Source organism: Haliaeetus leucocephalus, unplaced genomic scaffold, assembly GCF_000737465.1.
Source record: "Haliaeetus leucocephalus isolate CR32 unplaced genomic scaffold, Haliaeetus_leucocephalus-4.0 Scaffold295, whole genome shotgun sequence".
Classification (NCBI taxonomy): Eukaryota; Metazoa; Chordata; class Aves; order Accipitriformes; family Accipitridae; genus Haliaeetus; species Haliaeetus leucocephalus.
In genome coordinates this window covers 2596314-2609591 of record NW_010972731.1, presented here as the reverse complement: position 1 = coordinate 2609591, position 13278 = coordinate 2596314, and the positions used below count along the sequence as shown (strand labels likewise).

The 13278-nt window shown below is 42.4% G+C and overlaps 1 protein-coding gene across 1 annotated transcript in view; it reads left to right on the top strand.

Annotated features, from left to right (window-relative positions):
* Positions 1-12178, top strand: part of TMEM130 (transmembrane protein 130) — a 12563-nt gene extending 385 nt beyond the window's left edge. The window contains exons 2-10 of the mRNA XM_010570583.1: positions 4-135; positions 560-806; positions 3387-3677; positions 5477-5645; positions 6765-6934; positions 7568-7652; positions 9571-9773; positions 10836-10948; positions 11593-12178. Coding sequence (XP_010568885.1) covers positions 4-135; positions 560-806; positions 3387-3677; positions 5477-5645; positions 6765-6934; positions 7568-7652; positions 9571-9773; positions 10836-10948; positions 11593-11769 — 1587 coding nt within the window. The 3' untranslated portion in view covers positions 11770-12178. The remainder of the gene's footprint in view (positions 1-3; positions 136-559; positions 807-3386; positions 3678-5476; positions 5646-6764; positions 6935-7567; positions 7653-9570; positions 9774-10835; positions 10949-11592) is intronic.
* The last annotated feature ends 1100 nt before the right edge of the window (positions 12179-13278 follow it).

The window sequence follows — 13278 nt, the reverse complement described above, 5'->3', positions numbered from 1 at the left end:
CAGACGCGGCCGCTGTCGGTCCGCCCGGCACGTCCGGGCCTCTCCCGGCTAGGGCCCGCCCCGCCGCTGCAGCGGCGCCCGGGGGAGCGGCGGCAGAAGCGGCTCCGCCGCACCGGGGAACCGGGAGCCAAGGCGGTAGAAGGGGGCTGAACCGTACAAGAACAACAAAATAATTGCAGCCAGGAGTAAGAAAGGGCTTCGAATAAGTACCAAAACAAACAAACAACAAAAAAACCCCCTGCACTGCGTTTGTGAGGCTCTCTCCAGAAGCTCCCATTGCACGCTTCGCCTTAGAGACTCCTCACGACGAGCTGAGCGACCGCAGCCGAACTGCCCGTGGCTGAGGCGTCCTCACACCACCAGAGCCTGAAAAACACTTTTACGTTCGCCGTGTCAGCCACCAAACCAAAATACAGACTCCTTCCCCAACGCTCACCCATCCAGAGCTGTGCCCAGTCTCTCCGCAGATGGGCAGCATTTGTGCTTTTTTTTTTTTTTTTTTTTTTAAATCTCCGGCGGTTTCGCAGCAGCCCGTTACGTTAGCAACACAACCCCGCAGGAACTTCCCCCGGGAGAGGCTGGTTGGGCGCTGCCGCGGGGGGGAGCGTCCCGGGGGCGCGGACAGAGGTGCCGCAGTACCGCGGGCGGCCTCGGGGGCAGCGCCCGGCCTCAGCGCGGCGATTCCCCGCCCGCGGTTTCGGTCCCCGTCCCGTCCCGGCGGTGCCTACCCATGTCCCCCGCCGCCCCGAGCGTGCTGCTGCTGACCTGCCTGGTGCTGCTGCTCGGCCGCGGCTCCCCGGCGGCAGGTAAGGGGCCGCCGGTCTGCGCTGTCATCGCCGCCGGGGAGCGGCTCCCGGGATGCGGGCGAGGGGGGGCAGACCTCAGGCGTGAGCTGCTTTACTTGTGGGGTGGTGGTGGTGGTTCTCTTCCCGGGGTTGCTAGCCGTGACAGGGGATGGAGGCAGCTCCGGGCACCCTCTCCCCTCCCCAGACTTTATTCTCAGGCGCTCCGACCTTGGTGCGCGCAGTGAAGCTGGGGCATCCCGGGGAGCCGGGGTTCTGCTTTGCACGTCCTAACCCAAAAGCTGCACATCTGCTTCCTCCGCTGACCCAGCGCCGTGGGTCACAAGGCACCCGGGCAGCCTCTGTCTCTTGCTCGGGCAGCCTCGCTGGGCTGCATTCTGCAGAGGTCGGAAAGGTAGAAGAAATCCTTGAATTGGATGAAGTATCTTGCTCCGCCGGTGACTCACTGGATGACCTTGGGTTAGCTGCTTAATCTCCAACTGCTGCAGCTATTGGGCTTCAGTATAGCCGTGGTTTGTAAAGCACCGTGATAACCTCCAAGGAGAAGTGCTAGATAAGCATGAGGTAGCTGGCTATATTTTTCCCAAGTTCTGCTGAAACAAAGCAGAGGGTAGCCTGAATCTTCTAGAGACCTGAAACCTCTCTGTGCCAGATTTCATCACATCATACGCATTTCTCTATTAACTCAAACATATGAACTTGGGGCCATTCCTTGTGTTGTGAAATGGGAAGAGTGGAGTTCTTGCTCAGGCAGTAATCTTACAGTTATTTCTCACAATCCTTTTGCATCCAGATTTGCTCAGCACCCGCAATCTGTGAAATAAAATGCAGGCACTAAGTAGATGCTTTGGGTTCTCCTTCCACCCCATCCCAAGCTGATAGGTGCGGGAAAGGCAGCACAGCACTTAGCTGACCCCAGTGCTGCCTCTGCATTACAGGTCATGGATGAGTGAGAAACGCAACTTCTGAAGCTCAAAGATTCAGGTCCCTGTTAGCAATCTGGTGGCTGCTGAAATAGAGGAGAAGCAAAGTCATCAGCATGAGAACCCCCACAGCTCTGCTGCTCTGCCTAGCATTGCCCCCTTGCTCGCTGTTGAGAGGATAGCCAGGCAGAGCACTGATGCAGGGAGGAAACATGCTCCATGTTGGGGGCAAACAACCAGATCCTGTTCCCAGCTCTACCCCAGTTCAAAACTTTCAGTGGCTGTTGCCTTTCCTTTTGTTTTGGGGTTGTTTTGTTTGTTTTTAAGACATGCAGGTCATTTAATCTTGTCGCACTGCTGTTTTTTGGAAAAATTGGATGTATCCTTTCCATAAAACGCAACCTCACTCATGCTCTGCCCATTGCAGTAGTTTTAAGAGCTGAAGTAAGTATCTTGTGTAAACATGGCAGAGAAGGTAATGGTGGGTGTTCCACAGCAGCAGGGATGGTTCAGTATCACAGGTCCTGCACTTCTCATGCCTTGCTGTTTCATAGAATCATAGAATGGTTTGGGTTGGAAAGGACCTTTAAAGGTCATCTCGTCCACCCCCCCTTGCAATAAGCAGGGGCATCTTTAACTCAATCAAGTTGCTCAGAGCCCCATCCAACCTGACCTTGAATGTTTCCAGGGATGGGGCATCTACCATTTCTCTGGGCAACCTGTTCCAGTGTTTCACCATCCTCATCATAAAAAAATCACCTCCCTCTGCCTGCTGGCCACACTTGTTTCGATGCAGCCCAGATTACAGTTGGCTTCCTGGGCTGCGAGCACACATTGTCGGCTCACATCCAGCTTTTCATCCACCAGTACCCCCAAGTCTTTCTCTGCAGGGCTGCTCTCAATCCCTTCATCCCCCAGTCAGTATTGATACCAGAGGTTGCCCCGACCCAGGTGCAGGACCTTGCACTTGGCCTTGTTGAACCTTATGAGGTTCACATGGGCCCACTTCTCAAGCTTGTCCAGGTTCTTCTGGATGGCAGCTGATCTGTCACTAGGGTATGGTACAAGTTACATTTACATGGGGATTTTTGGTCCTTTCCTAGAAAAGGAAGTCAGTGGTGGACCATAAAGAAGAAGCTAGTACTGATGGGCTTTTGTTCAGTTAGAGGAAGGTAGGGGAGACTTTTGGGTGAACAGAGCTGACAAGGAGTCTATTGAATGAAATCCTACCTGAGTTTGAAAGTTCAGGTTTTTAGGAGAGAGATTTGAGCTGAGCTTGACTTTCTTCCAGTAGCTGGAAGTTTAGTGACCATGTTAGATCATTAGTGACACTGAACCTACAGCCAGTGCCCAGCTCTGCCTATAAAACCTCATCAAATTTTTTGTGATGTTCTAGTCTGAAGCTCCCTTCTACTATTAACATTTCTAGGACCCAGTCTAACATGTTGTTTAATGCTACTTGTTTGAACTCTTATATACATGCAACAGTTTCTATTTGAGGTTTTTAAATGGTTAAAAATAAAGTGGTAAAGTGTTTGCTGGGATGAGTGTCATTGTGGGTCACATAACTACAGCTGACTAGTTAAAATATGTAAATAAATAAACAAAAATGTAATACAACAAGGTTTGGGTTGTTTTTTTTTTCTTCTGATTTCCACAGAAGAGTATGGTCTGGAAATAACCAACAATGGTCCCATCACAACGGGAGCTCAAGCTACTATTCATGCCAGTCTAAGTATGAAGAATGACAGTATCGCATCAAACTTGTATCACTTTAACTGGATTTATGCTCCTCTGATTCTGATAGAGAAATCCGAGCAGTGGTTTAACTCCGTAATTAATGTGACCGGTGAATTCCCTGGGACTTTTCCTGTATCTGTCTGGGTGACCCATAGAAACTGTTGGTTATGTCGGCCAGTTGCTAGAAATGTCACCGTGCTTCAGATTACAGGTAAAATGGCTTTACAACTTCCATGCCTTCAGGAATTCAGTATACATCAGGATGCTTGCTGCCTCTGCTAGCATCAGAAAAATGAAAGCCGGGTGTAAATATGGCTTCTGCCAACAAAGTTTGATTGGTGTAGCCCTTTGATTGAAGGTGGGTTTGGATGGCATTGTACTAACTGGGCCATGCCATAATCTACCTACATCCAGGAAGCAAGTGTGATCCTGCCTCTATCACTTAGAGAAACTGAACTAGAAACCAGATGCTTCACTAGCTGCAGTTCACACGTCAGCATTGTTCAGTGATGTCCAGACTCCTAAAACATTGCTTCCCAGCATTTCTAGTCCTAAAGTTAGGATGACCACCAGCAGTGACAATCTACTGATTTTCACTGTTGCATGACACAGCAAAAACTTAGGCCATCAGCACAACAGAGCCATTACATTTTCTTTTAAAGTTCTGACCGAGTTAACTGAAATTAAATGCGAAGTCATGGCTGCATTTCCAAATATTGCTAAGTGCAATTTCAGCTTACTGGGAATATTCATAACCATAAATACGCATTTTTTGACAAATTGACCAATGGTGCAGTATGGTTAACCTAACCTCTGATACAGGGATTGACATGAAATACCACTTGACAGCTTCCCACAATCCCTTATTTCAGAGACTAGTAATCACGTCCTTCCAACCCCATGTCCCAGTGCTCTACTTATACACTCCAGCTCCCAGCCGAAGTTAAGGACATGCATGAGGACAAAAGAGCTAACCATAGGGCATAGCTGACATTTTGAGGAACAGCTATTGAGATTTTTCTTTGAGAAACACCAAGCTTATTGGATAAGTCTTTATAAAAGTATACGTGAGATCTCTTCTATGCTGCCTTGTTGAATATATATTTATTCCTTTTTCACTTTGCACTGTCTTATGTTCTCATGCCACAAGCAATAGGGATAGAAGCTTTCTATAGCTGTAAAAGGTAAGATCCCACTGTAACTTTGTGCCTTCCCCAAGCAAGAGCACCCACCAGGGCTTCAGAGGGGCCCAAAGGTAGTTGCCAATAACTCATATAAACTACAACTCCAGTTAGTTCTACATTACCAGCCCCATTCTGAGGGTAAGAGTCTGTTACTGGTAATTAATAAGCCATTAATTTTATAATGCACTGATAAGTGTATCATCATAATACCTCTTCATTTATAGGTTAGAGAGGGTTTTTTATATCAGTCTTTGCTAGTCCTTGTAAACAAACTCAAGCATAGGATCTCTCGCAGACATCAAAATCAAAATTTCACCCTTTATGTATTCACAATGTATAGCATATCTGTTATTCACAGTAGTCAAATTTTAGTTTCTGTGGAAGTAGCTAAAACTAAAAAATAAAAACTAGAAACATAAAAGAAACCATAAAACAAACAAACAAAACCCACCACCCCAAACATTAAGGGCATGTATACTGGTTTGATTCTCAATCCTTTGATCTAGATACTTGATGTTAATCCCAGTTCTTTTTAAATCAATAGTAAAAATTGATATTGACTTCAGTCAGTCCAGGATTATTTCTCTTAGTTCTATTAGAAGCTTTATCATGACCCATTGTATAGCACTAAATAAGTAGTTTAATCTCTCTGCCTCACTAACACATGTAACAACACTGAGTAATAGATATACAATACACTTAACCACTTGGACTAGGACACAGAAAGACTTATGCAGTACATTTAAATAATGTTTTGATACTCACACAGAGCATGCTATGAAAGTGATATATGCTGTCATTCTTTTTCCACCTTATTATTCTGCAGAATTTATCACAGGGAATCTTACCATTGCCCAGATAGAAGACAATAGACTTATCACTCATGGTTCTAGTTCCTCCATGGGTGCCGTGACCCGGATTTCTTTCTGCCTTCACGACCCAAGTCATTACTTCAAGTCAGCATCGTTTGTCTACAACTGGGATTTTGGAGATGGGTAGGTGTGGTTACTTCATTTGCTTCAATGAGTATTCACGATGGCTCTGATTCAGATGCTTATCTAGAGAAAAATCCTGATTAAATCATAGGACAAAGCATGCACCTTTGTCAGTTGGTACATTCTTAGCATATAAACCAGGTGAATTACAAAAACTTTGGCACAGAAATCACTGCATACTCACAAAAATGTGATGTTTTAAAGACCTAAGTTTCTTGTTCAAATATATGCTTAGGTGTATTACTATGTGTGCAATGAGCTGAACTGAATGAACTGGAAAAAGTAACTTATTATAAATTGTTCTTTTAAAACATCATTACCCCTGCCAATCTCCATTAGCAGTTTGTTATTGTTGAATATGTGAATAATTTGTGTGCTTAAGGAGAATGGAAGCAGTATACTTGTGGTTGGGCAATAAGTAGCTATTACTATGACCAGCTACCCATAAATATACCACAGCTTGGGTGAGGAGCTTTTGAAAGTGGATAGGTCTCTCAAATAATGTGGAGGTGCATATTAACACACACCTAATGCTTACCTAATAGCAAAAAGCAGGGGGGGAACATAGCTCATAACCATCAAAAATAAAACCATGGGTAGTATCTAGCCCTTAAGCCACTCTGCAGTAGGGAGGAAAAAAAACATTCAGTTATTTTCCTTCTCTGAGGACAAATATATGTCTAATACAAATAAGCATATGAAATAGAAATTTAAGTTTTAGTCTTTGAATACTATATTTTTTCTTTCTTTCTTTCTCTTTCTTTCTTTCTTCTCCTCCTCTGGACCTTAGTGCTTCAGTTAACTTACAGTCCATCTGCAATAAATGGAGTTTTCATAATTTACTGACTATTCCTGTTCCATTTTGTGAGTTCTTTTAGCATTATCTTTAGTTTCTTTGATTAAAAATGCATAAATATACTCTGGGTCTTATACTGATTGTAGTTTATTGGTAATGCCACAGACATTAATCATCATTGATATGGACATAAAGTAGAATCACAGCCGACTGTAGCATTGTCTATAAAGAAAATATTCAAGCTTGGTCCTTCTTAAATCAGAAATATGCAAGGACTTGGTAAAAGGCAATTTTGATTCTAAATCTTTTCATGTTACACACAGAGTTTATCAGATTACCAAGGAACCCTTTGTCTACTATAACTGCTCTACCATGGGGAATCGCACAGTGCATCTGAAAGTCATAGCTGAATGGGAGCAAATTGGAAGCATCATACATGAAAGAGAAATGGTGCAGAAAACTGGTGATTTTACCACTGCTCTGGAGCTGTTAGGTAATTATAAAACATTTTGCATACTCAGAACAGAACTTGCTATATAGATGTACAGATACAATCTAGCTTTAATGTGATAATACAACTTCAGCATTGTTTCACATGCAAGAACTGGTCAACATTATTCAAGGAAGAGTTTCCATTGCGCTGTTCTACTGCAGAAAAAATAGGGGGAAATATATAAAATTTTCTGTTTCTTTTTCATTTATCAAAAGTTTTTCTGTCTTTTGTCAAAGTCTCACATACACTTAAAACCTACAGTAAAATGTTTACCATAACTTTAGAGGATTTGTTTGAGTTACGTCAGCTATCCCTAAAAAATAAATTAGTTAAAATAAACATTAGGAAAGTCTCATTGATTTGATCAGCTTCAGGAGTTAACAAACACAGAAGTAAAAGTGTGAAGGATTCATAAAGTAGTTGATTACATATTAAAAAGAAATCACAAAACATTCAGAAAATTTACAACTCTATTGGTAGGTTTCCTTTTTGGGTATGAGGCAAGTATTATTATTTGTGTGACTGGTGGAGCTAAAAAATCTGTGAAGTCTATGAAAACAAACCTTCACTGGAAAAGCAATGAATTTCAGGTTTACACGTGGGATATGATATGCTTTTTTTTCTTCCTCTCAGATGCTGTTAAAAGCATTCATGTAGTGGGCTCCAGAGAGACTCACGTAATGGAAAACTTGAGTTTATCTCTTCGTATCAATGGCACGTAAGTAGCAAACACAACTTTTTTTCCCCAAAATGCATTGTCTATTTAAGTGTTTTTCCCCCGTTTCCTTAAAATAGTCAGTTGCAGCCCACAGAACTGTTTGTTAAAGCAAAAAAGAAATTTCCTTTGAACAAAATGCTGTTGACTATTGCATTTTCCTGACTTGAAATACCATGAACTCTAAGACCCTGAAAGAGCCTGCATCTTCACAGAAAAGTAGAATCCTCCTATATAAAGCAAATGTTATTTTTATATCTTTGTGAAGAGAATGTTAAAAGAGAACTAGCCAGAGAAAGATAGTGGGAAAAATTACATTTTAAAAATTCCTTTTGAATTTTTCTCCTTGACCAATTTCCCCACCATTAAATTAAACTGTATTCAGAGTCCCGTTGCATAGCAGTGATCCTTGACTGGCGCATGGGACTAGTGGGTTTGGGGAATAATTTTGGCAAAGATTGCCATAAGATGAATAAAACAGAGAGGCTCCATGTAGTGAGGATTTTATAAGAATATAGGAGAGTCACAAGCACCTCGATCCTAGCACAAGCTACAGTATTTAGAACACATCAGAGTTTTTTTGTATGGCAGAAGCATTTTAAATACCATTGAAACACTCAGGAAAGCTCCTTCACCATAAAAACTCCATGACTACAGAAGTCATTTATTCTCCAGAAGAGTGACGCTTTCACGTTCTGCTACTGGGAGCTGTTTAGGCTAATGCTGGATTTTAAAAAAAAAAAAAAAAAAGAGGAAAAAAAGAGTAGGGCTGTTAATAGGGGTGTAGGATGGAATGAGCAGCACCCAGCACAGTTGTTTGCCAAAAGCATAAATAGTCCCAATAGACAAAGCAGCATAGTTTGCATTCAGAAATTGAACGGCGCATTGGCAGGAGTGGAAACTGGAGATGGCGCACCAGTAAATATGAACAGCCAAAACCCACTACAGGCAAACCTGAGATCCCTAAAAGCAGGCTTGACTTTAGAATGGACAATGTTTGCCAGACCTAACCTCCTAGCCACAGGGCTGGGACTGATGCAATCAGAGTTTGTGATAGAGAAGCAATGACAAAGGCTTGAGAGATGGGTTATCAAAAACAAAGCTGGAAAATGAGCTAAACATATAAACATGATGCTTTCTTTAGCAGAGTATGTCCTAGAGAGATAAGGAACAAAATACTAATAAGATGGGGTAAAGAAAAGCTCTCTCTGTTATCAGAATCAAAGTCCGTAGTGCCTAAGGTGAGTCCAAGCAGAATTAGTTGGAACAACGGTCTGAAAATGTAAATAAAAGGCATCAGCTAGACATAGTGAGAAGACACATGGCCATAAAGTGGATTGCACCTAGATTGCTTGATAGCAAATGAAAACCTTTTTGTTATTGTAAGGGAGTATTGTGATCCTTGCAATTTATTTACCTTTTCTAGCTATTAGTCCATTGTACAGAGCTCATCTTACATGCTTTCCATTTGGTTGTGGGGGTTTTTTAATCAGAAGAGTCTTGGGTGTGCTTCAGTAGCACAGACAGTGATTTCTTCTGTGAGAAGAACGAAGGAAAAACAACCTATACTCTCTTGGAAGTGCAGGAAAAAAAGATTCCTTTTATCTTTATTGGAGAAGGACTATGGGGTTTCCTACACACAATGGCCTGCCTATGACCCATGCAGGTGTTTAGCTCTCAGCTGAAAGGCTTGCTTTTACAGAAGCATCACAAAGAACTTTTTCATTTGACAAATGCTATAAACCAAACAATTGTGCAGTTAATTACTTCTCTATTTGTATTTAGATTAACTTCATTATTTTCAAAACTATTATATTATTTTAACCAAGTGATTCATCAGCTCTTAGCTGAAATTTTTGCAAAGTTTTCACCTTTTTTTTTTTTTTTCCTTTTCTTTTTCTTTTTGCTCTTGTCATTTCAGCCCACCACTAGCATTATGCTGGCTTATAAAGTCCGAGTGCATTCCACTTGAAGGTGAAAAATGCCATCTGGTGGTGATTAATGGCTCCTGCTACAATCTCAGCCATACCTTCAGTGATGCTGGACAGTATTGCCTCAGTGTCAGAGTGGAGAACGGTGTGACGATGCTGCAGACGTACCATGAAATAAAAGTGTGGCCAACAGGTAAGGAGCAGCTAGTCTGAGCAGCACGGAGATTCCCACCTGTCAGAGAACCGACAGTCTCAAACATGTCAGGGACAATTATGGATTAACCGGCCTGCAGATGAGGTTTCTGGAAACTGGTATAGATCCCTAAAAGCATAGGAAGGAGGAAGAGAAAGGAGAGCCTATAATGTGCCTACTCTAATTGCTCTGAGCTTCTTGCATCCTGCTGAACCCTTAGGTCTCAAGAGTGTCTTGAAGTTAATGAGTTTCCTGGGAAGGCTGTTACTTAAGTTACATATTTTTCAGTTTAAATAGTCTGGCTCTTGTAGTTAGAGAGGATAACTAGGAAAACATATATGTCTGTAACATTCCCTTAATTAAGCAGTCTCAATTCTTCTTTTTGTTTAATTATAGGGGTTTTTTTAAGGGAAGATTTTTCTAGGCCTCCATTTCATTACAGGTTTCTGTCCCTCAGCCAGCAATCCCTGCTGGCTCCCCGATGCTTGCTCACACATACCCCTTTTGGGTCCCTGAATCATCTGAGAAAGTGGTTAGGTGGCCAAGTGAAGAGGACCTGACCAGAGGACAGGCTGGCTGTGATACAGAATGGTTATACCATCTCACTGAGGGCCAGCACTTGTATACAGACAGGGCAGCTCACTCCAGAAGGCAGTGTGAGTGGTGTGCACTCAGGGCTAAGTGTGCAAATCCTCTTTGCTGGAGACTGCTAGCTGTTGTGAAGATGAGGTTCCTTCCTGTCCTCTTGGGGTACCACAGAGGTACAAACACTCTGGTGAGTTAGGGCTAACATATGTAACCAGGTGGGGTTTTTTAGGCTATTCAAGGGAAAAGAGGGGTAAAAAGGGAAAGACCCTTACAATCTCACAACCCCGCATTCCCACTTCTGAGATTTCAGAAAGACCTGAAGTGATCTGGGCTGAAAAATGTATCCCTTGTTACACACATGTCCTTTGTTCTAAAAATACAAAAACTTCTCCTAAAACATGATTTCCTTCTCACTGTTGCACTTTCTCAGTGTATTGTATCACTCCGGGAATGTGCCCTTGTGCTCTTTCCTAGGGATCCACCCGGCTTTCTTTGTCCTGCTCTGCATTGCTCTGGTTTCAGTGATGCTAGGACTGGTGCTGTACACGACCTTTCGAAGTAACACACAACAAAAAGATCTCGTGGAGGTATTCAGTTGCTCTTACTTTGAGCTGAGATAGCAATGAGATACCTTTCAGCCATCTCCCTTCTTTAATCCCCAGAAAAACAGGGCGGGGGGGAGTATTTCCCTGGTATGTTTGATCCGTTCCATGAAAAAATCTGAACAGTGTAGGCAAACAACACTTTAAGCAACAGGCGTGCTTCTGGCTTGTTGTGGAGAACTATAACTAATTCAAGTTGCCAGGGCTATCATGGGCGGTTTGTTAATATTCCCAAGCAGGTGCTTGCATTGAAATATCCCTTCCAGACGATCTACCTCACATTGGTTACATGAAAGAAAGCAGTGGGGTAGTGAGAGAGGATATAGGATAGTAAAAAAGGGTCGGTATGTTACCTAAAGCTGCACTAAATAGTCACCTGACTCTAGTATGTGACCTTTATCTCCCCAGCTCCCTTCCATCTCTGGTGTAGCTTTCACTTGCTACGTTACTGTATTTGTAATAAGCATGAGCTCCTAAATCAAAAGTAGCTTTCACGGCCCTTTGGAAAGTACCTAATACACTTTACATCATGCCATAATATGAATAATGTACCTCTAGAGAGACTGCCTATGAGCTATGAGCCAGGAGGACCCAAATTAAAAATTATCTCTTTGATGTTCCTTTTCCAGGTAGCTGACTTTGACTTTTCTCCACTGTCTGATAAGAAACTGGCTTCTCATTCGGAGTCAGGCTGTGGCCAAATATGTTGCAGATCATGTTTTCTTCGGTCATCTCAAGAAGCTGCCAGGGAGAGTCATGAACTTCTACGTTCTTTTTACAAGCCAGTCAAAATGTACACAGTGTGAAGAACACAATTGCACTTCGGTTACACTAACTGCTGAGTTTTAACTTTCTCACTTAAGATGAGTTAAAAGCCCAGTGCTGCATGAATGGTTTGGTTTTGCCAATGCAATGAGATTAACCACTTTAAGTCCAGCACTTGATCGTTTCATTCTCTGAACTAAAAAAGAGCAAGCCCTGAAACACAGTAAAAGTAGCTTTGTATTTTTAAATTATACGGGTGTATACACTTACAGTTATAAATGCAGCATTTTATTCTTATGAAAGATTGTTTTATGTGCAGGTTTGCTAAACTCACTACCTCTTGTAATTTCCCCGTTCCTTCCGCTGTTTCAAAGAAGAAAATGCTTAAGACAAACATACCTCTCTTTCCTATGTTACAACAATATTACTGGAAACGGAAGTCACCCAAAATGCTGTTGAATGTGTATTTGTTCTAAAAAGGAACTGACTTGTCCAGGTTGAGAATGGCCTAGGTGCTTCCAATGAACCAGACTACCTAATTATGTTGTCTTTTTCACTCCTGTCTTAAAAGACCCCCTTTTTAAGTTAATGGGCTTCTGTGGGACTGTAGTGGCTGGTGACCTGCTCGTGGAGAGCGAGCTGCTAGCAGTATTTTGGCGGGATTGCAGCACATGCTGTAGATGACTACACATTTCCAACACTTTGTGAAGTAGTACACCACTCTAATCTGTATAAGTAGGTGGGGGTTTTTTTTCAGCCTGTTCGTTCTTCTTATCTTTCTCATATTATTACCCAGCTAGTCACCAAAGCTCCTCTTCCAAAAAATGCAACAACCAGTAGCTCAAAGCTGCTCAGCAAAACATATTCAATTCAAATTCACAGTCAATGTTCAAGGCTGTATAAACTCCATGCCTGTTGCAGACTATCTTCGACTATCAGCTTCCTGCTCAGTCAGGTTTTGCCCCCTGCTACGAGGCATTTCGGAGTACCCCAGAGGCTTTTAAACAAAAGTGCCTTTGTGGCCATTTCTTTTTTTAAATGTGACATGCTTTCCCCACCTCTGATTTAAAGCCTATGGGTATCGTGGGCTTTGGCTTTTTCAGGTATGTCATAATTTCTCAAATGCGCTGATTGGGAGATAATTGTCTGAATGTGAGGGGATTTACCATGAGGTTTTCGGGGTGCTCATCTCACGCATTCAACTTCTACATTTCCTCAGAGAAGCCCAGAGCTTCAGGTCCTCTGTGAACAAAATTACATGACCTCAGAAGTGCTTTTTTAATTAACTTGATACATTCAAAATAGAATAGGATCATCTAAGATAACAAATGATCCAGTAAAACCAAGTTTTTGTCAAAAAATACTTTCCAAGGCAGAACTTCTTTTGGCTTTTTTTCTAAAGAGAAATTGTATTTATAAGCAAGCTTGTTGATTAGGAGTGGTGTCGTTTGTATTCCTTCTCAGTGCTCTGGTGTCTCTTATCTTCAGTCATATTCAGTCACTTTAAAAATGTGCTTCTCCTTAGCAAAGAAGCTATTGCTCTCGAGAGC